The sequence below is a fragment of the Haliaeetus albicilla genome, chromosome 9 (genome assembly GCF_947461875.1).
Source record: "Haliaeetus albicilla chromosome 9, bHalAlb1.1, whole genome shotgun sequence".
Lineage (NCBI taxonomy): Eukaryota > Metazoa > Chordata > Aves > Accipitriformes > Accipitridae > Haliaeetus > Haliaeetus albicilla.
The window spans coordinates 20597540-20621560 of record NC_091491.1 but is presented as its reverse complement, the minus strand read 5'-3'; the positions used below and the strand labels follow the sequence as shown (position 1 = coordinate 20621560).

General features: G+C 37.0%; 1 protein-coding gene across 6 annotated transcripts in view; it reads left to right on the top strand.

Annotated features, from left to right (window-relative positions):
* PIK3CB (phosphatidylinositol-4,5-bisphosphate 3-kinase catalytic subunit beta) overlaps window positions 1-24021 on the top strand; it is a 116819-nt gene that overhangs the window by 48246 nt on the left and 44552 nt on the right. For 4 of the 6 annotated variants that reach the window (XM_069792051.1, XM_069792050.1, XM_069792048.1 and 1 more), the window contains 3 exons: window positions 3979-4098; window positions 19432-19617; window positions 22462-22687. In XM_069792051.1, coding sequence (XP_069648152.1) covers window positions 19465-19617; window positions 22462-22687 — 379 coding nt within the window. In that variant the 5' untranslated portion in view covers window positions 3979-4098; window positions 19432-19464. Of the gene's footprint in view, window positions 1-3978; window positions 4112-19431; window positions 19618-22461; window positions 22688-24021 lie in introns of all 6 variants that reach the window. The other 2 variants (XM_069792049.1, XM_069792053.1) reach the window with 2 other exon arrangements.

The window sequence follows — 24021 nt, the reverse complement described above, 5'->3', positions numbered from 1 at the left end:
GGTGCATCCTTCCAGAGTAGAAGATTTATTTGCGGAGAGGAAGATACTCAAGAAACTGCTATATCATATCATTCAACCCACTCAGAATTCCTTATCCTAAAGCAAACCCGGAGTATCCTCTCTAACAAATGGTTTCTTTGTGTGCTCTGGCAGAATTCACAGAGGAGCCTATCTGATGGGTCTAGAAATTGTTATAGAGAGGAAGACCATGGGGCCACAATTAGCCCAGTAATTTGTGTGGCATCTTGTATTGCTTATGAATGAATTTTTCTTTTTTTCTTTAATTTCTTTTTCTTTCTGAGTGGCCTACTTCCCTGGCTTATAATTGTTTCTGTTTTACATTAGATGCCACACAGGAGTTTTAGGCAAAAGTTTCTTGTACATCTTTCCCCTTTCTTCCCTTGTGGTACAATTTTTTTTCATATATTCATAAGTGTTTCTGTGGACATAAAGAAGTATAGGGGGTAGCTATAGAACTGTAGAAAGTCTTACCGTATTGTCACAGGCATTTTGATTGCCACCACACAATTTTGATTCCTGAACTATTTCATAAGGTTGTTAATGATTTTCCTAAAGCAGTTACAATTTGCATAAAACCAGTATCTATATAATAAAGGTGTGACAGAAGGGTTCTCAGAAATGATTATTTTACAAAATACAACTTCTCATGCAGGAGCTGCAAGCTGAAATGGAATAGGATCTCTGTTAGGTCCCTGGTGGTACTTTCCATGGAAGTGGTATGAGTGTGGACCCAAGGGCAAATGCCCAAGGTGGTTTTGTGTTGTGTTTTTGGCTGACCTCACAGTCAACAGACCCCCATAAAGGAGGCCCTGCTGGTAATGTCCAGGTCAGAGTTTTATTTTTTCACCACATTCCCCAGAGAGATGCAGTGGGGAAAAGGTGTGTGCTCATCAGAGTCCAGTTTGTGTTCACTGCATGAGGCAGTTGCTTCAAGTCTTTCTAGTCTTTACTCTGTTCCCAGAAATTATGCTTGCATGTTTCTTACGTAGTTTGGAGTTCTCACTAGCTGTTTATAGTAGTGAAAAGGCCGACAGAATTTGTACCTTGGTCTGTTAGGGAAAATAGTCATCAACCTTTGAAAAATTTTCCTCTAAGGCTTTGAAGGTAGAAAGTGTACTGGCATATGAAGGGTTGACCATGACATGATCTGCAGTTATGCTGATAACCATCTCTTGTAACCTCTGTTTGGCTGTTCTGAAAAACAGAAAGGTTGGTTAGCTAGAAAAATAAAGCTGCATGCTGTCATCCTGTAATGAAGGATTTGTTTCTAATGCTTGAATATAGTAGTGGGTAGTTTGTATGCATCAGAGGTGTTTTAAGGTCTGGAGGGCTAGCCATTCCCCTAGCTATCCTCAGTGTAGGGTGGCTTGCAGAGGACCAGGAGGAAGCCTATTGTCTATGTAATGTCTGAATTGCAGTGGAGATACAAACTACTGTGAGAATAGAGGAGGGAAAAGGACAGAGCTGTAGGGAAGCATGCAGAAATCTAGCAAGCAAGAGACTGTGGAGAACATAGGAACTGATAAACTATGACAGGAGCTATTCACAATGTACTGGCTTGTAAAATGTGTACAATTTATCGACCCTAGATATTTTCTGGGCTTTATGCATGTGCCTAACCCTCAGATAGGATGCCAGTGCATTGACTACTGTGCTACTATGTATTTATTTCTCACCAAATTCTGAATAAGGCATGAGGAACATTAGCTCTCTCTGCCTCACCAGTGTCTTAGAGATGAGTACAGTGCAGGAGGTTAACTCTAAGATGGGAATGATTTGAAGCATGATAGGAGCCAAGCAGCTGTCTCCCATTCCAGGTCACAGTTTGCACTATGTGGCGTGAAGAGAAAGGAAAGAATGAGACAGAAGGCGGCTCAGAGCAAAAATTGCTGCACTAATATGACTGCCTGCTTTCTCTTCTTGTACTTGAGTTATTTCACAAAGCTCATTTCATTTTTTTTAGTGCCAGCCTTGTTTGGTTTTCTTTTTTTAAATGCACTTTTAGTCAAGAAATCTGACAATGCATCTGTGTTACACATTGTTCCCATTTATGAACTTAATAAAATGGGTAGATAGTATGGTATAGGGAAGGAATAAGGTCACAGTTTTTTCCAGTATATCAGTGCTGGTACTGGAATACTAGTATTGTGCATTTTGCCTGTGATTCCCACATTGCATTTGGGAGGCTTCTCTGTGGTTTGCCAACCTCTATGGAAGCGGTTGTTGTTAGGGTTAAATTTATATCATATATACCAGAGTGGCATATATGCAATTTCAAAACAGCATTCTTTGCTGGGCTGATAGGTTTCCCATGAAAGGTTTCCTATGAATTTAGAATGGCGTGTTAGGGTCCCACCATCTGATTTGTCATCACGCGACTAGTTAGCCAGAAACCTCTAGAAGGCTGGGATATCTAATTTTTAGTTAAAATAACATCCTGCTTCTGCTGCAGGGTATGGTACTTCAGACATATACTGTGTCCCCCCTTGGAGGGGCCGTGGATCATGAAAGATTGCTTCCTCAGGTGGAAGTTCTGGAAATAATGACTGTTTATCTTGTATCTATAGTATAATGCATTTCACACCCCCTCACAAGCGCTTGCCTTCTGGCCACTAGCTATTGATTCTGATTTTTCTGACTCTGTAAACACAAACATTGACCTGGCTGTAAAACATTAATGCCAAACTGGTACTTTAGCATTGGTTATAAGAGATTCACACTGTTCCTTTGTCCTTGCAATTTCTAAATCGCGTTAAGGCTGCCTTCATTTTTCTCTAGTCTTCCTTTTTGGCTGTTGCCTGCTGTAGGCTCCTAGGTTTTAATTGTGAGAAGTTTCTAGACTAGTTCATACCTTTATGCACCACAAGGTTGTTTTCAAAAGATTGTGCATCGAGCAGTAACTTAATATTTTCAAACTTAAGCCGATGGGGCAGCAACTATTTTTCCCTTGAAGCCACTGAAGAAATCTAAGTTGTTTCATGGTGCTCTACATGCTGATCCCTAGAGAGATTCTGCTCTGCGTGGGACAGAGGGAATGACAGCCCTCATCCCTGATCACTGTACTGTGTTGAGTTCCTACAAGTGCAGTGTGGACTACTTTGTGTGGTTTAGAAAAAAGAATTGTTTATGGGAGGAGGAGAGTAGTTACATGCCTCGGGTTTTGTGGCTTGGCCTACAAACCTGTAGATAATATCAGTGCAAACTGATAGCACTGCTTTGTTCTCAAGGGGGTTTAAAATATTTTTTGTTTATTTCACTTTGCTGAGACCCTGGTTTGCAAGGTAGAGCTAAATGGAGATGTCTTGGCTCTGTGGAGGTATTTTGTCCTGTACATCTAGAGGATGTTGATAAGAAGAGATCTACTGAACTTTTCTCTTGCTGTTTCACAAGTTGAAATATGAATAGGAAGATGGGATCACTTGTGTCATCAACTCATATTCTCCACAATAGAACTACAGATGACATTGCAGTCTTTTTTAAAGAAAAAACAAAAACCCAAAAAACCCCTAGCTTACAGCCAAGCGTAAAAGAGAAGATGTGGTTAGGAGAGTGAAGGCAACTCTATTTCCCTTTCTTTTGTCTTTAATTGCAATGGATGTCTGTTGATATGATCCAAATTGAGTGTACAAAAATTTAAAAATATTTGTAGCAGCTAAAAAATGTTTTTGACTATGTAATTCATGATTATGATGCCATTTATTCTAACAATATAGGTATCTTCTACATATTTTTTCCTTTCCTTTTTTTCTTTCTTGTAACTGAGCGTTTGAGGATTTGATATTGATTTAACAGTTAGATTATGTAATGTGAATATGGTACTTTAGTATTCAAAGAGAATGAAAATGTGTGGTTAATTAGATATTTCTGCACAAAAAGTTTATGGAGCTATTAAACCAACTATAAATCGCTGATTTTCTCATTTGGTTAATTACATTATGTTGTGTTTTGCTTTTTTAGGTCACATTTAAGTCATCTTGTGGAACCTTCTGAGAAAACAAGGGTAATAGTAAGAAAATGATGTTTAATAAAAGTGTCTTCACTACACAGTCAGACTGAAACAGGAACAGGTTCTCTGGAGTAAGTATTAGAGGTGGATTTTTTTCTTTTTTTTGCTTGTAAAGTCACTAGTATGGTTATTAGGCTGTAATTGTATTTAACCTCATTATAGTTGCTTTAAAAAAAAATCAGTGACTCCATACTCATTTCAGTTGATCAGCTGGTAATGGACAATCTTTTGGACTCTTTACTGAAGCATCTCCCATCTTGGAAGCAGTTGTATCTTATGAAGTTTAGATAGGCTTCAGATTTTTCTCTTGGCTCCTATGTATTCTGGGCATGGTTTTGAGCAGGAAGGGGCCTAGTATAGATGTAATTACATATAAGCCCTGATTTGCTAGCAAAAGTTAAAGCCCTGCCTGTATCTTCCAGGGAATTTGAAAATATAATTGGTTTTTTGGCTGTAACTTTTCACTCCTGGCACTTTTTGTGTGACTTTGATATTTTTGTTGTCAGTATTTTAATATTTGTCTCATACTGCAGTTTCATCATCCATCAAACTAGCATAAGTCTTCAATTCATGGATCTCAGATACGTCTTCTCTTCACTGTTTCTAGTTAACTTCTAGCTTTTGTGAATTCTAGGCTGAGATGTGTGTGTTTCATTTATGATATAAGGAGTTTAGCTACCTAACTTGGGGACTGTGGATTACACCTTTTGGTACTAAATACCTAAACGTTTATATACTGATACAGTATAATTCTTAACTTCTGTGTGCTTCACTTGCTTGAGATGGGAAATGTAATCATTCTTCTGTCACCTTGTTTGCATTGTATTGTAAGATGTTTATACATATTCTTATAGAGGTTAGAAACCGGGAAAAATCTGCATCGTTTTCTGTCTGATGCAGATTTTACTCATACTATGTGATATGTGAACGTAATTCTGCAGGAGTCATTGGAAATACAGTTGAATGCATAGTTAGGAATGAAAAATATCTGGCCACTGAAAGGGGGTGGAAAATGGTTTTACTCTACAACGAGTATATTTTCGCATATTGCTTTATTGCCAAGAGGAAATGACTCTTCTTAGCTTCTTCTTTAAAAAGGGATGTGTACATGGTGTCATAATTTGGGTAGAAAAACATCTGTGAAGCCTAGTCAGACAAGCTAAACTTTTCCTACTTGGTATTTTTTCTACAGTGTTTTTCGCTGGTGGAATAACACATTTGGATTGATAACTTTTTTTTTTTTAAAAGGCAGGAAATAAATTGTAACATTTCAATTAAACATGGATTTAAAGAGGTTGATGTGGGTGTTAGTTCCCTTTCTGTAAATACTTGAAGCAAAAGCTACAATTTTAAGTCAACATGTGTAAATTTGTATCAGTTCCTGATCTAGGCCATATGTCAAGTGGCCCATAAACATACTTGCAAAAGGTTCTCGTAGCACCTGATACTTTGAATTCTGACCTCTGATATTTTCAGAAACTGTGTTGTATAAAGTTATTTGTCTTTTACTGACTTACTATACAGTAGAAATACAGCCACCTGTCACAATGTCCAAATAAAATAATACCTATTTGCTGCTTACACACTTTGACAAATTAGTTCTTGACTCTGGTAATCAAGTTACAGAAACAGATGGGGAATAAAATTGAAACTGAGCTCTCCAAACAAGTGAAATGAGAAATGTCCACTGGAGACAGCTTTAGTAATTTTAAATCATTGTTTACAGGCTTATGCCAGGCACAAAACTTGCTCATGTGTTTAGCAGCCAGTAAATTTGTGTTTCCTGCCCTGCCCGCCCCCCTCTCCCCCCTTTTTAAGGGACTTAGAGAATTCAGATGTTACAACCTAAAATCAATTCTAATTTGTCCTTTTTGGGGAAATATTTTTGAACCTTTTTTTGGTTTGTTTAGATTTGGACATTCATGTATGCTCGTATAGATTTCAATCATCACAAAGTATTTTGCAATTGGAATCCTTCATGAAGGTACTAAAAACACTAAAATAAAGTCTGTGTAGTGTTTATAGTCACAGGTGAAAAGCCAGGTGAAGTTCTTGTGAAGTCTTAAAAGCAGATGCTGAATCTCACAGCTGTGGAAAAGTAACCCCACGCCCCAGCTGGGCCCGGGACTGAGTGCTAAAGGCAGCTACTAAAGCCTCTGAAGGTAGCAGCAGCTTTTCTGGGAGTCGGTAGGTTGAGTGTGAGTCAGCAATGCACCCTTGCGGTGGTCAAGACTAACCACACACCGGGCTGCCTCAGCAGGAGTGTGTAGCCCAGCCGGTCAAGGGAAACGGTTATTCCCCTCCACTCAGCATCTCTGAAGCTGCACCCAGAACACAGTCTCCAGTTCTGGGCCCTCAAGAACAAGAGAGATGCTCACAAACTGGAGAGAGTCCAGCGAAGGGCTGCTGCTGAGGTGATTAGGGTGCTGCAGCATGTGACATTTGAGGTGGGGCGTGTGTGTGACCTTTGTTTGGAGAAGTCAAGGAGAGAAAGATCTTTACTAGAGTTTTCTACTGCCTGAAGGAGGATTATAGAGAAGATGTGGCCAGGTGTCTGAGAGGTGGAGGGAAAGGCAGAATGTGAGGGGCAGAATGCACAACTTGCAACAAAAGAAATTCCAATTGAACATAAGGAAAAAAAAAATCTCACTGTGGGGGTGGTTAAGCACTGGATCAGGTTGTTCATGGAGGCTGTGGAGCCTCCATCCGTGGAGACTTTGAAAATTAACTGTGTGAACTCCTAAGCAGCATGCTTTAAGTTCAGTGGTGAAACTAATCTTGGGACCAGATGACTCCCAGAGGTCCCTTCCAACCTAAATTAGTCTGTGATTCTTAGATAATCTTAATTATTTTCGGTCCTTATGATGAATGGCTAGGACTGGTTTGGGCTTTATTACCATTACAAAAGTATTGATTGCATGAGATTTTTAGGATTATTCTTTTCTACCAAACGGCATTATATTTCAAGTTGTGTTTATAAATAAGTGTAATGAAAAAGATGCATAAAATACATCTAAATATTTGCATTAGGCTTCAGTTGTTGGATTTCCTTCAATACTTGTTCAGCATTGAACAATCCTGTTCATATAACAAAGGGCTGTGAACAGCCACTGCTGAATCTGTGTAGTGGGTGACAAGCTGGTGTTAGAAGAAAACTAACTACAAAAATCCAGACCAGATTACTCTATGTAAGAAACTGACCCAGTTGGGAAGAATGTCTACTCAGATGAAGCATGTAAATTTTTTTCTTTTTTTTTTTTTCTTAAAGGGCATCTTTCTAACTTTTAGTATCCATGGCATCTCTGTATATGAGACTTAAGCACAGTCTACTTACGTGATAGCTCTGTGTTTTGGTCTGTGTGCCCTCCTTTTAGGAGAAAATTTCATTCCTAAGTAATTTTCCCGTTTTTAATTATTTCACTTTTTTACCTCTCTTTCTAGATGCATACAATCTACTGGAGAATAACCTTTTTTCGTAGAGGTTTTGATTGGAATTTCAGAAATAATTGAGAAGTGAATCTTTTAGTCCCTGTGTGAAGAGGTATCTATATACAGGAAAACCTCAGTTGCTGGTCTTAACAATTTTTATAGTAGAAAGTCATCTAGCTCATAATGTAGAGATGTTACATTTTAATAGCTGAAGGAAACAGTTGGCTGCTGGTGAAATTTGAAGGTCTAGGTCCATTTGTACAATTCAAAAGGAGAGGAAATTAAGTATTTATGTATTTAAACATCTTGTAAGTGGAATGTTTACTGCTCCTTTTCTCCATGTTTACAGTGGAACAAATAATTACTCTGAGTGGTGGAACAGGCAAGAAAATACTGGAGAGCAGAACTAACACTATACTGATTTAATACTTCCTAGTTTTTTTGTTAGACTATAAAGAATTCTTGTACAATTCTTGTATAGCAATGGGGGAACAGGGACCCTACAGTTTACTTAGTACAATAAATCAATAAAAGCACAACTCCAGATTATTTATGCATCTTTTCAGATTTGTAACTGACACATTACATAGTCTTTTGAATAATAGGTTGGGCTGTTATAAAGCCAGACCTTTAGGCTGTAGTTTTACCTACGTTTTTTAAAATGAGCTTAAGAAGTGGAAAGTGGCAAGCCAGCCCTGGGGCTGGATGAAACTGTCACTCTTCCTCCACCACTCATCTCGCTTCTGTTTACATCTTCACTTTGCTGGCACAAACAGTTATGCAGCTTTGTAGGAAACTGACTCACCTGTGTTAAAATGACATCTTTATTCTGGGTTAAGGTTCAGCAATTTCTCCTCCTTTCTCCTTCAGTATGACTGTCCAGTCTTCTTTTCTTCCCTTGTACCAGCTCCATTCACCTTTTCTGTTAAGCTTGATTTTTTTTGTTTTTTTTGTTTAAAATATTCATGTGAGCATCCTATCATTTAAATGTTTAGTAGAATCTTTTTCTAATATTAGAACTCGACATATCCTAACATTTCATGCTAACCTTTCCCTAGTACATAAAATATTTACAGTGATCTGGATTATCAAAAACAAATTATCTAGGTTGTGAACTAACCAGGTCTAATCTTCTCCCAAATCTTTAGTCTCATCTTACTGTCCTGGAGCATGCTATACAGAATGCATTGGTCTTCATGTCAGGTCCCGCTCTTGCCTGCTGCTATTTAAAACTTAACAAAGTATTAAGAGAGCTGTTTACAAATTTTCTTAAAGGTGAATGTACCAGATATGTTCTCACAGCCCAACTGACATAGAATACTGAATTATTTGATAGGGCTTTTTGCTTCATTTGAGCTTTTCTCCTCCTTGTCTCCTTGACTCCGTTGGTCAAGGTGTCAGATGAACTGTTACTTACGTGACAGTGTTTTTCTAATCTGCTGTTTTCTTCCATTTCTTTATATTCTCTCCCATAATGACCATGCAGAACTGGATTCCAGTGAGCTGAAAAGGGATGTTTTCTTACAGTGGCTGCAGCTTCAGTGTGATAGGCAATTTCAGACAGTAGCATTTAAATGTGAAAGGAGTTTTTACTCTCCCTGCAACTTACTTTAACTGTACAATATAAAAAGATGGCCTGAAACTCCTAATTTTTATATATATATTAATGTATCTATATAGTGATTTCAAGATAGAGCAAAGTATAGTCACGAATTAGCTGTGAGAAGCTGTTATGTTACTTTTGTATTTTGTGTTCGTTATGAGCAATGTGCTGTCTGTGAATTGTCTGAAGTCTATCAGAAGCTTGGGACTTAAGTTTTATTAATTTGTTTGGTTCATCATGAATAATCTTTGGAGGGAGCAGGAACTGTGTTTACTTGCCTGAGTATAAAGTAATGGGGAGTAAGCATTTCCTTTTATCCTCATTGTTCAAACCAGTTCTGGTAAGCCTTCTGAGTCTGGAACACCATTTTAATAGTGTTGTTCTCCTACCTGTAGACTTGTTTTGCAGGAAAAATTTTCTGAAAACAATAATCTCCTTTGTAGCTAGTTTTAAAATTACACTTTCATTGAATCAGAGAATAATTCCCACAAGAAGGGATGACCAGAGGTAATCTAATCTAACCATCTGTTCAAATCTAGTTGCTTAAAATGGAATTAAATTTTAATTTGAAACCAGTTAACGTGTTGCATTTTCTTCATATCTCTAAGCCCTGTTGAAGTCAATTGCAAATTCAGGTGCTCAGCATTTATTGAAAACTGGGCCACTTTTATTTGGAGGTATTAATTTCAAAGTAGGAATTCCATTCATTGTGGTTTTAAAATCCTGGCTTCAGTTTTTAAAACTTAGTGCGTAATGCTATGGGTACAGCAGAGGAATAAAGCTACAGTAGATGACCAGGCAAAATAATCAGGTACCATGGAAAGAAACTAATTAAATTATCTTCGTTTTTGGAAAATTAGCTATATTTCATGAGGAGAATGAGAGAATCTAGACTTGAATAGCTGAGAGACCACTTTTGGTACCCGTCTGAGCACTCTGAGGGAATGACGTTTAAGGCCTTTCATGTTTTCTATACATAGATATTTTTAGAAAACTGAATGGTGATATTTTTATTCTGATTTCTGGAGGAATCCTGACTAAATGGACACTTAATTTTCCGTTCCATAGGGCCAACTCATATGGCAGTTGAACTAAACTGCTGGGAAATATTTATAGTACCACATGATCTTTAAAAATAACTTCTCAGGCTACACTGTAGATCTCTTGAATTCTTAAAATCTTTGCTATTTTGGATAGATAACCATGGCATTCCTGCAGTGGAAAGATCTTAGCTTTGCTGATTTAGGCATTTGTATTTATAATCAAGTTGTTTGTATTTACTTTTTAAATTTGTAAGCAGTTCAGATTGAAATTCACCTATGCAGCTGTAGAAGGCCAGGACCTTGAGTGGATTTACTCTTTAGGGAAAAATAGGAATTTCAGTGGCATGGTATGAAATAACATATAGAATAAACTTCAATTGTCAGTGTGTTAGATCCCATCTTCAAAAGAGGGTCAGTATTGATCCTGTGTAAACTGTGAGGTCTAGTGAACAGAAAATACAGTTCTTAGTAGTACCTGGGTTGCTTAGCATAGGTGCTTTCTTTTGTCACATTAAACCTTTAAACAAATCCTAGGTTGCAATTCCACGTTACGCCTAATTTCATCCCTGTGACTATACTGCTGGAGGGTAAGGATGGTGTTCTCATCCCTCCCTTGCTTCAGATATGGTGCCTGCTTGTCAGAGCGTGAGGCAGGTCATTCCCTGAGTTGATGGAGAACTACTAATGTTTGTTTGTATTGTTTTTCTGTTGTGTGGCTAGGGAGGTAGAGGACAGCCAACAAAGGGCAGAAAAGCATAACAGCGCTGCTTCTGACTGTAGACTGCCCTCAAAGTGAGCTACACATAAGGTGAAACTGCATGCAGGGAACAAACTGACTTATGAGTCAAGCTAGTGTCTGAAGTGATCCTATTATATAAGTCACTATAAATGCACTGGAAATCAGTAAAATGGGAGTCCCATGCAACACATTGGAACTGCTGCCAGTCTGTTGACAGCAGATCAGTCATCTTGGAACCTGTAAGCTCATAGGCTGTGGCAGCAGCTGTGAATTTCTTATAATTTTAGGAATAGAAGAGGATGTAGTTCTACAGAGCCATGAACTGGCACACTGATCTAATGTATATATTTGACTTCAGAGTCTTCAGAAGAAATCAGACTTCTTTCAAATAGAGAGAAGGAGGAATTTTTCATTTGTTTTTTTTTTTTTAATGCCTCCAAAGTTTCATAGGACTTAAACCTTCCTGCATATTCTGAGTCCTTTTCCATCTTTGCTGCTAGATTCTTTTCCCTTATTTGTTCTCAAATATATCCTTTATAGCTTGCTCATCTTTTTATAGTACTACATGTTTATGTAGTTAGAAAAATGATTACAATGATTATATTGTGTAAGTGCTTAGTGTTTCTCCTACTTAGACTACGTGATAGGCTTCTGCTGTTTCCTAGAAAATTACTGTGGTCAGATTGTCATCTAGTCTGTTCTGGACAGTAAGATATTGTTTAAACACTGTTCTTGTGTGTCTGGATAGGGTGGCCCTTTTGAACTGTGTTCACTGTGGCAAGACTTCTCTTTTTTTTTGAGCCCCTTGACTGCCACATGACAGAGCAAGCAGTAGATAAAAAGCTGTATTGATCACAGTGATGATCATCTTGAATGTGGTGCTTAACATTTGTAATAACTTATTATATAAAACAAAAATCTGGATAAGCAGAGTGCTCTTAGTTTTTGCATGATCTAAACAAGCTAGTTTCTAATATTTGTCTTTTATGTAAATATTCATGTTTTTAGTGAAAAGAAAAATAATTCCAGGTTTGTATTTAACCTGAAGAGCTGTAGATAGTTATGTGCCCTTAAAATGCACCCTTGTTTGAAAGAAGTGGTGTAAAAGAAACTTTGTAAGGAAACAGAGTTTTTCATACCCAAGTGATTTCTTCTCCCCCTCCCCCAACTTTTTGCTGTCTGTTTGGGATAGCATACTTATTTCATCCTGAGAGAACTGTGACCACGTTTCAGGGATAGGTGATACCGTTTCAGATGTACAATATCTTTTCTTAAGAATTGTCTGAAGACTAGATTTTCTTGGTGCTGTGAGGCAGCTCAGGAGAATAAATGCTATGAGAGATAACAGGGCATCAGAATTTTCCTCTAACACTGTGTTATGTGGGTGTTTATATTTACCAGTTTTCTTGCAGCTTCTTTTACTTGTCTTGTGTTAGTATTCTTTTTGATTATGCTTCAGGATAACAGATGGAATGTTGCATTGGATTTTACATTGGTGTTCTTTTAATGACAGAAAAATACACCTGAAAGGATGAGTGTTAGGGGATTTGTGATGAGTTCACAAGTAAAGGAGAATTTCTAACTCGGTGACATAGTGTGAAGTTTCATAATTGTTGCATTTTTCAAAATGTTGGATTTAGAAGAACTTAACCTGACACAGATTAACGTTGGGTGTTAACAATCCAGGTGGATTTGTGAATACTTTTTAATGTCTAAGTCTTTTGCTGATATGATAAATTATTTTCAAAGGAAGGTTCATTGCATTGTTACTCCCTGTCTTAATTTTTTGCAGGGCCTCCAGACAGGCTCGCTCTCTTTGAGCATGCTCTTGTTCAGCTCTTAATTTCAGGATAACCCTATGAAATATCTTCCATGCTTCGTTTTGTACTTCATATCTTCTTGGTTGGCACTGTGTTATGTCAGATATTTGCACCTCCTGGATTTAATTCCTTTACAGGAGTAAGTTAACTACTCAGCGCAGGTAAAATTGAGTTCACCAACTCCTACAGCAGTGGTGTGAAGCCTTTGCAGCTGGGTGGTCCTGGGCTCTCAGTGCTGTCTTGTCCTGAAGTAGTCACAATGGAATTGAGTTTGCCGCAAACTGGTCTTGCCTGCCTTCTCAGCAAAATGAGATTAGCTTCTGAGTAGGTGACTTAGTAAGGGAACACAACCTCAACTTGTAACCACAGCTTCTGAAACCCTACTGATCCTTTACTTTAAAAGATAAGCCTTGTAACTCTTGGGGATGTTTTTAATGCCTGGGTTTTGTTAATTGATATCGTGTAAGGTTTCAGCAGTTCTGCTGGTGACTGACACTTGCTGGAAGTGTTGCCTACGTTGTTTTTACAGACTGCTTTTGCACCTGCACTATATAGCCTAGGCACTTAAGGTTCTAGTTCCACATTTTGGTTAGGAAAAAAAAATTGAGTGGGCTGCAATTCATGGAAAAACAAGTGTAGCTTGCTTTTGACTGTCATCTTTCCTGAAACCCTTTTAGGAATCAATGAAGAAGTAGCCTGCTTCTGGTAGCCCTTTTTTTGGTGGCTTGTTTTTTCCTTTTTTCCTTTGCTATAGTGGTTTCTTTGGTTAGATGATGAGATACACTTTTGTTGGGGGTGGGGAAGCTACAAGGTCTCTTGGCTTCTGGAATAAGACTGCTAGCACTAGAGCAAATTTTTATGTCTGCCTAGAGATGGTAAGTCCTTTAAAAAAAAAAACAACGAACAAAACAAAACACCACACACATACATAAACCCCGCAACAAAACATGAACAACGATGAAGAACCCTGCATCTGGGGACACATAGCTATTCTCAATAGCTGTTCAGGGACTGTGGTCTGTTGGCTGGTCTCTCCTGCTTAAAATGTCTGATTATCTTGTGATCAAGGTCACAATACAGAGGAAAGACAGAAAATTAAATTATGTAACTCACGTTGGTTTCGCAGAGGAAGTTCTCACCCTCTGCAGGAATTCATAATGAAGACAAAAATAGCTTACATCGCTTCTGTGGTGAAACAGTTTGGCCAGTTGGTGAAGCAGTGTCAAGACAAGTGAATGTTTATGGAAAACAGTGGTGAAAATCTATGTAACTTACTGTATGGTTCACTGAATTCCTCGCTCCCCTTTTACCTAGCTGGAACTGTGTTAGTGTGAAGTATTCATTTTGATTTAGGCATTTAGAATTTTAATTGGTTTTTATTTGGGAATTCTTTCTCCCTCTTGAAAGCAAATGAAAGTGTTATTTCATGTGTTGCTTAAGTTGCTCAAAAATCTGGGCTGCTGTCAGAAGGGATGGTCCTGCCCTGTTCCCAGCTAAGTGTTACCATTACCACCACCTTCTTTCTGTGTTCATGCAGTGTGCCTGCTTAGAAAGCTGTTTTGACTGAAAACTAAATTTAAAGAAGAGAAATATGTAAAATCTCTGTTGGATCAGTGCTCTGATCTTGCTGACAGAAAGGGCAGTGTGATCTTCTGTCAGTTTTAGCTTTTACAACTAGTAAAACTCCATCTTGAGGCCATAGTTACCTGAAGCGCTATGACGCAATCTGGAGGCTTGCTGCTGATGAAAAGAGAAGATCCTGCTTCCATTAATCTCCTTTCAGAGGCTCTGGCACTCTTTAGATTCTTCTGCGATTTGATTCAACTAGATAACGTGAAAGAAAATTGAATGATTCCACATGGTTGATAAGCTGAAATGGTTCATGAGGAGACTTGACATGTGCTGAAGCAGGTGCAAGGCAGAACGGTTCATGAGGAGACTTGACATGTGCTGAAGCAGGTGCAAGGCAGAAGGACGGAACTGGGCAGCCCAGAGCGGGTGGAGTGGAAGGGAGGATGTAGGCATTTGCCTCTAGCTATCAATGAGCCTGGCGTTGTATCACACAGCTTCTCTTGGAGTGTATTATGAAAACCATATTATGGCACAGTGTCGAGGCTTACAACCTAGATGCTGTCAGCTTGTAGTGATAGTTGTTCCACTTCAGTCTTAATGCTTGGTGCACATACCAGATGTACAGATTTATAGACAGAAAAATCGCAGGCAGTTGTCTTGGTTTGAGAAATCTTGTTGTAGGGCTTCTTGTTTGTGTACATTAAATAAGTAAATACAAAGATGAGTGTTAAATTTTCTTTCTTTCTCCTGCAGATGTTCTACTAATCTGTGTTCCACTTCTTTCCATTAGCCTAAGCAGCTCTTTCAGAACTGCTGGTGTATTAAAATACAAACTGAGTAGTTTTGAGATTAAGAGTGTGTGCATATATATACATCTATACGAATCTGAAATGCCAAGTCAAAGTTTAGAGAAAATTTACATGTTATGTGGGAAGGTTTGAATGCTGTTTACCAACACTACATACTTGTGACTTAGAAAAGCATTTAGTGTTGCGCTTTGCTACTATTAAATCCAGATAATCATTGATTAGATACTTGAGTAGCCAAGATTAAGTACTGTTTTAATTACTTCCTTCTTTTGTACATGAAGTTGTTTTTACTGTGACAGTAGGCAAGAATAGCTATGACGTTAACAGCCTGAAATAGCTTTTTATTATTATTTTGATTGGTTTTTTTTTTCCTTTAGCTGGAAGTTGTTTAAACAACTTTAAAAACTTTAAACAACATTTTAAAATGTCTCTGGTGTTATTGCTCCCAATCCAGATGGCTTTCTGCCTTTGTTTCATTTACTGGATGTGATATTGTTAGTTAGTCACTACTGCCACCACGCATTTTACAGTTTCGCCTGTGACTCATTCTCACAGCCGTCTTACGTTGGCCATCAGTGTTATTCTCAGTGTAAATACTAGTTCTCTCTTGACACCTGTGATGTCAGCTACTGGTAGAAACTGGGTGCTGACTGTAAAAAGACACTAACCTGTTTCCTTGAGGAAGGAAATACTAAGTGCCTGAAAGCAAGAATAGCTTCCTAGCATGCTCGGATTGGTGTTGATGATTGCTCTTCTCTTTTTATTTGAAAATGGAAATGGAATTTTAAAAGATTCTGATGTCTGTGTTGAAAGTCTATAATTATAAACAAGAATCTTACAAAAACTTTTAAACTGTCTGCATTGTGGTGTCTAGGTTATAGGGTATGTAACACCATTTTCAAGTAACTGCATTTTTAAGTCTTGCTTCTTTGAACATTTTAAACTCTTGTTGATGCACTAAAGTGATTTCAACAATTGCAAATGTTGTGGAAAAAATATCCGAAAGAGGATGAAAATAGAAAAGATGTTATGCTGAATTGAAATAGAAATTATGAACAAAATAACTACATAGAACAATTGTTTTCCTTGCTGCTGTACCTGTTAAAGAAATGCTTTATAATGGTGATACCACTTTATTTTACTGTGATAACCACAGAAAATAACTGAAAATATACTGTGTGTGCATCCAAGTATGAAAAATCTTCAGTTTTAGATAATTAAAATTATTTTTCTGTGACTACTGTTGTCAGTTACAATAAAATTGCAGCCAAGATGTTATGGGTAGAAGTAGCTGGATGGAGGAAAAGAAATAATACCCCATTTAAGTAGTAGCATGTTTAAGATATACTGATTGGCAATGAGGAACTATGCATTTTCTCTAGATTTCTTGGGTAGATGCTGCGTTATTCTAATAGTGTAATCTGTGTGGCATGATGGGGTTAAATTTTATTTCTTTCCTTTAGACAATTTAAGAGATCACACACTACTGTGCTAAACTTTCCATACCCATTGATGAGTGAAGAGGTGGATTTGTAAAGATCTGGTAATTAAGATATAATATTTTCATACCTGATTTGTTATTTTCACCAGGTCAATACCCCCACCTCCAATTCTTTTCATTTTGATTCAGTCTGGTGCAGTGTAATGGTGATAAACTATTATTTGATAATGACGATGATAGGCGCTCCCTAATTGTTGCTTCTACTGAGGAAAAATATTTTTCCTTAGTTATTTATGCTTTCTGAAAGTTAGGGGTTTTTTATTTGCCTTTAATGAAAATTCTACTCTATTTTTGTCTAGTACAAGCAAAATACTAAGTGATCCACATATTTAGTGTGGTAACAAGATATGTTGACAGCAGTAATGCTTGTATGGGTCCTCACAACTTTGCTAAGGCTGAATGGAAAGGTTTTGAAATTACTTGGGTCTCATTATTCAGTGTATTTACATGGCAGTTAGAGGTGAGACTTAAGTGTGTTGTCTCATATCTAGGGCAGCTTTGAACTGGCAAGCTGATAGTAGCACAGCTGTGGTACCAAATAGTTGCTTTGAGTATTTAGCTGGGCTCCATGCGGGTTTTGGACTTGCTATTCAGCTGGTGACTGGTAAGCTTTAAGAGATTTCAGTTCTTTCTATCCAACCTTCTTTCTATGCTGGAGATTTTAATCTTAATTTTTCCAAATGTGAGATGAGCAATTTTATATATTTACGGTAACTGGAGGGGTAGAAACCAGTACTAAGGAATGAGGCAGAGATGGACTGTGAATATTTTAAAGTGGTGATTTAAATAGTACTCTTTGTTTAACAATGATGATCAGTAAAATTAGCACTGAAATATAGCCCTTTATAATATGTACAAAATATTAATATCTGTCAGTAAAAAGTTATGCTTCTGTAATGGTTGATTTTTGTGCTGCTGGCATGTTCTATTACCCATTATAGGCACATTCAGCTTTCCCCTATGCTTGCTTGATTATTTATTTCATTGCAAGCTGTCTGTATCGAGCAAGGGATTACAAAAAGACTTTCTGAAGTACCACTTTTGTATTTCTGTTGTCAGTTAAGGGTAATGATGCATATGACAATGAATTGTTTAATTTAAAAGCCTACCAATTTTAGAGTTGAATTTCTGTGAAATAGGAGTATGAAACAAATTTAACTCGCTGTAAATGAAGCGTTAACTCCTGCATATCATAAAGTCTGGATTTAGTAGCTGGTGGTGTGACTTTTCCCAAACTAAGCTGTTTTATAAAGAAAAAAAGATATGCTGGAGAGGGAGGGGAACAAAATGCCTTTGTTATGATGTAGTTGGTGTCCTGGAGTTTTGTGGCAGGTTCAACTATAATGCATTCTAAAAAGATTTCCTGGTTGTTTGTTTTGGGGAAAAATAGTAATAAAGTGCTTTGAGATTGAAAAGCTGCATTCATAAATGCATATACATTGGGAAAGTTTGCACAGCATGATAATTATCTGTAATTCAATGGCAAGACCAATTTAAGCAATATTGTACTGTATCTAGGTATACCTTTGTATGCTTAGCACCTGTAGAAAGGATTACCTTTTGATAATGGATTTTGCCTAGTATCTTAACAAAGGGGAGAATATTGTGTGTCAAACAGACTTTTTAGCAATGTAGTTGGCAGCAGTGACTGGATTTCAGAAGGCTGTTGTGCTAATTTTTGTTTTCTTTCATTTGCCGATGAGCTTGTTTGAACCTGCTCTGTGATGTATAAAGAACAGCAGCCCAGTGTACTAGTTACATCCTGCTTTTTCTGCTGGTGCTGTAATAGGGGAAATACCTTCAGTTAAGCAGAACAGGACTGATTTCAGAGCAGGGAAGGGACCTGGAAGGGAAGGAGTGATAAAAGTAGTGGAAGGCTGTAATAGTAATGGAGTTGCTCATTCTGGCTTATTTTTTTACAAATGGTGATTTCCCACATCTCTTGATGTCCAACAAGAATTAGAAGGGTGTAGGGGTAACTTATCTTTATTGGAGAAGTGCTTTACAATAGTGTTTTACAACAATTCCCATCCCTTTGTCCAGCTGAAGAGCATTGTTTGGATGAAGAGGAAGGTAAATACTTAAGTAAATAGTAATTGAAGGGAAGGCACATCTTTGGAGAGTGGTAATCAAAAGATAAGACTTGGAAAGTCAGAAAACCTAGTGGTAGCATTAAGAGTAAATAAAAATGTCTTGAAATATGAAGGACAAGTAGTTAGGAAGCCAGTGTAGGAGTTGAAGTAGATCACACAAAGGGTTTCCCCCTATCCTGCATTAGATGTAGTTTAAACAGTGGGTTGAATTCATAGGAGATGATCTTTCTCTAAGGGTGAAAACAAATTGAAATAAATATCTTTAGAGGAAAATGTCACTTTCTAATAGAGCTGAAGATGATTTTCCTGCTATTAATATAGACTTTCAAGATGAATATGTCTCTCTGACCACATTTGTGGACAACTAACAGGAAATTTGCAAAAACAAAATTATGATATTGATCATGTATTTTCATATTAAATATTGCTATGCCTTGTCCAAGAAGTTTGCTTTGATTGTATTTTACGCAGGTCAATAGTTTTAGAGAAAATATAAAATGAATTTCTAACTTTGTTTTAGCTAACCTCTAATTAATTAGTTTTTTCTCTTATTACTTTGTCTTAATGATAAACTTCTTGACAATAGTGTTTTACCAGGCAAGTGCTTTTATTATACTAAATGGAATTAATGAGTAAAACTATGCTTAGGTGTTTGCTATACTGGCATTTGAGATCCCAGACTTGCAAGCTGAGCTGTACAAGCAGGCTTATGTAAACTTTCCAAAGGCTTTAAAATGTGTGTCTAATTATAGAAGGTTAAGTATACTGAATTTTAATTTCTTTTTTTCCCCTAAGGCCATGTGGTTATGATATTATTGAGATTCCATAATGCCTCCTGCTGTGACAGACAGCCTTGACATCTGGGCAGTGGATTCACAGATTGGTGCTGATGGCTCAGTATCTGTGGACTTCCTCTTGCCCACTGGAATCTACATCAACTTGGATGTCCCTCGAGATGCCACCATATCTCATATTAAACAGGTAATACCAAATGGTCAATTAACTCAAAAGTTAACTTATATTTGGAATGAGTGCTGTTTCTGATTTTTGTGTGCTTTTTGGCAAATCAAGTAATGAATTTGAGTAGGTATATAAAATAATGTGTTGAAGGTGCATGCATAGCAGATTGATTAATGTCTCTGGGGGTTTGCAATGTTTTGGGACAGATGGCAAGGTTTGTAGAAATGAGTTCTTGCTGATGGTTACACTTCAGCAAAGATTATTCTAATAGCTCTATATTAATGCTGGTTTACTACATCTAAACCTTTTTTTAACACTTCAGTAATACCTTGTGTATTGATATAACATTTCTCTGATTAGTGTGCAAACAGGAGACACGGTGTCTAGTTTGATTTTTAAGATAGAAGTCACAGATTGTGCTCCTGCTTCTTTTGATTGACACCAAAGATGGATGCTTTAAAAACTATGTATGCCACTTCTTAAAGGTTGTGCAAAAGTGCCTTGTTAGGGCATCACTTAAAAATGAGGGAATACTAAAATCAAAGGAAGGAGAGCATGTAAGGAAATAACCACAGAAATTAAATAATAATCTACTGACTTTTCATCAGATAATGGCCATGTAAGGGCATTTAGACAAGTTACTGTGGAATTAGGTAGTGGGTGGATTACAACACCAAGTAATCTGCTCCTTAAGCATAATAAACTTATAAAAGAAAACAAAGTAGTGTGATTTCTCATTCCATTGCATTGCCTGGTAAATAAGTACATTGATTTTCATTCCTGTTCAGTCTGACAGTATTCACTTGTTTATAGAAATTATTTTCTTTGTATCAATAGTAGCTTCATATAATTTATTGTACTCCTAATTTGAAACTTTCTTGACACTGCAGTATTTTTTTTTTTATGCAGTGGACCACTTAGTATTTTAGAAGAAATGAGAGTGTCACTAGAAATTGAAGTGATCCAAGAAATAAGTTTTGTGCTATACTCAAATACTTGAAATAATTCTGACTGGAAGAATGTCGTTGTTTTAGTAAAAGGGTAACCTGGGCAACTACAGGCTAGTTGGGTAAGATAATGGAATAGCTGATAGTGATTTCAACTGATAAAGAATTTAAAAAACAAGTGTGTAAGTAACAACAATAACGGACTTGAACTAAACTGTCTGGTTTTCTTGGTGGTTGTGACACATTGAAACTTTTAACATGCTATAAACAGGTACTGTTGATATTTAGCTGCTTTTTTAAAGTAATGTTGATCATACCTACAGAGGTCTGTCATGGAAATTGCTGTATTTGAAAACAATAATGAAGGCTTTGACGGCATACTAGATTAGTGGCTTTGCTCCTACCACGTTGCTGTGTCAAGCCCTAATTTGTGAACCCTTGGATGTATAAACAGAGGACTTGAGAGCAAATACAAGGAGTTTATCTTGTATGTGAAACTTAAGTTTAAAATAAAAGAAGAAAAATAGCTAATTATTTGAGGGCTGAAGATTATTTTTTTTTTTTTTTCCTGTAAACTTTGTAATTCTACCAGGCCAGTACTTTGGGTGATGGCAAATGGCTGCTTTCAGTGGAAGTCAGTTTCAGGGACTTCATGGCTTTCTAAACTTTAAAATCATTAAGGTGTGTAATAAGTACCAGTAGCTGGAAATTGAAGTTAGACAACTCAAGAGGGGCGGGGGGGAAAGGCACAGATTTTTAATCAATATAATTAGCTATTGGAGAAGAACACAGAGGCAATAATAGGTTTAGTCTTTTGATACCTTTGAAGTTGGAATTTTTGCTCTACACCAAAGGTGGTTGCTGGGTTCAGCTCTCACTCAGCTAGGTAAAATATACTGGAATACATTTCTGGAAGGCAGAATTCATTGTACAAATCTACGAAATATATGCAGGTGTGTTCAGTTCAGCTAAAAGAGTTCAGTTCAGCTTCAGTTGTTTTGAGAAGAGGTTTTTGCCATTGCACTATTAATCCTGTTTCAAAGTAAGTTTCAGAAACAAATCCATACAATGTAAACCTTTAAAATTAGGACAAAAATATTCTCACAGATAAAGATTTGAATAGTGTTTAGGTTGGGAGAGCTCTTCTTACTTCCATTTTTGATTTCTGCTAAGGATTTGATACATTTTATGTATTTGATGCATTAGTGTTACTTAAGGTGTAATCTGCTACTTATGTATTCAGTTCAGTAAAGCATTATTTAGTGTTCTGTGGACAACTTGCATGTCTTAGTGGCCTGCCAGTGATTTACCAATAAATTTACTTCAAGCTTCTCCAGACAACAGGGAATCTTTTATTCAGGAATTAGTTCCATAGTGGGAACTTGTTGTCTGTATATTACAGTAATTACTAGAAGAAGGAAGTATAGGTGTGTCTTGAGGGAGAAGGGTTTTGATAGGAAGCTATAGGAATGGATGGAAGAGAGTGACAGGTTGCTGGTCAGTGTCAAGAACATCTGCCTCCAAAATCGTAAGTGCTTTGTTACTGTAGTGACAGCTGTGGTCGTGCAACTTTACTGCGTATAGGACTATATTGGGTCAATCCCAGGGTAAGTGTCAGGATGAAGGTTTAGTGCTGCCCTTCTCTCATCACCTCATAGTACTTGTCCGTATGTGTTTTCTACCCCAGGATTATTTATGCACACAAGTTGCTGTTTCAAAATAACCTCAAGATAGAGACTACAAACAAGACAAAGTAAATATATAATGATATGTAGGGATAAAAGTGAATGAAGTTAGGAAACATGTTACTCTGATGTTCTTTTGGGAACATAAATGGAAACTAATGTTACCTTCAGTGTCGTAAGATATTCCCATACTTTCTTGTTTTGTTTCATTTATTTATTTATTTTCTTTGCAGCTGTTATGGAAGCAGGCACATGCCTATCCACTCTTTCATCTCCTCATGGAGATAGACTCTTACATGTTCTCATGCGTGAATCAGACTGCTGTACATGAAGAATTAGAGGATGAAACACGGAGACTTTGTGATGTTAGACCCTTTCTTCCTGTCCTTAAACTAGTGACAAGGAATTGCGATCCAGGAGAAAAGTTGGATTCCAAAATAGGTGTCCTTATAGGCAAAGGTAATTACATTTACTTTTTTTTTTTTTTTTTTAGAAATTAGGGTAAACTTTGTTTTGTATGAGGGTCTTAATTGGGCAGGCAACAGTGGAAAAAAAATTAAAAATTTAAATATTTCCCTGACAGAACTTCCCTTTTTAAAATTAATTCTGATGTAGTTTAAAAGAATTTAAATACTCAAGATGAAAGATTTGAAAGTTGTTCAAAGCTACTGTCTGTATTGTATTTCAGCACTGTATTGTATTACTACATCAATCAAGAGCAAATTTTATCTTAATACATGAGGGAAAAACCTATAATATTATTACTAAGTGAAGGAAAACATAATCCCTGAAAAGTGTTATCATAAATAGCCTAACAGCAAACTGGATACACAGAAAGAAATAGAAATTATTATGGTTTTGTTATATGTGGTTTCCGAGTTGGTTAACAATATGATTCTTGGTTTTGCTCTCAGTTGTGGTGCTGATTTTCAGCAAACAATGAAAAGCTGTTTTTAAAGGTTTCACAGTAACTTGTTCTTGATGTTATTTCAGAATTTTCAGCTTTTTAATCTATTCTGCTTGGTTATACAATCAAGATTGACAGGGTCATGTGAGGTTATACCTCTTGTTTTAATACAATGAACCATTGTTAGCTCTTTTATAAAGACTGCAGGTTTTGTTTAGATTTCAGCAGTACACTGTCTGCCTATTTGCTAAAACTGACAATGGAAACAGACAGTTTAACCATTCAGACATATTCTGACAGATTCTGAGAGATTCACATTCTTTGATTGAATATTTTTCTTATTATAGCTGTGCGAGATCCTTCCTTATGCAGCCCCTATTCTGTACCTTAGTGGTGGAAAAAATGTGTTCCTGTCTAAGCTTCTAAACTCTGTTTTGTCCTCAAAAGGTGTTCAGTGCTTTGTGTAATTTGGACAATGTCCTTCAAAGTTCAGGAGAAGAGAAAGAAAGAAACACTTGCAGACCCTGTACTTCCTGAAGTACCAAAGAATCACAGCTGTGTGGACTCTCCACTGTGTATTCTCTCTACATATTTTGCAAAAAGAACTTTACTGGTCTAGGTTTGGTTGAAATTTCAGTCCTGTCATTTGGACTGGAGTAGAACATTTTAATCACAAGGAAAATTCAAGAATAAATTTATCTATTTACAGTCCCACTATCCTTCTTTTTTGACTTTTAAACAAAATAAAAAAGATTAGGTCATTTTTCTGTGGGATTAAAAAAATAGTTTGCAGACACTTCTTCCCCTCTGTGGTCTTTATGATGTATTTGCTGTGCTTTCTTTGCATTTACTCTTGTGAGGAGAGAGTTGGAACTTCCCAAACTGT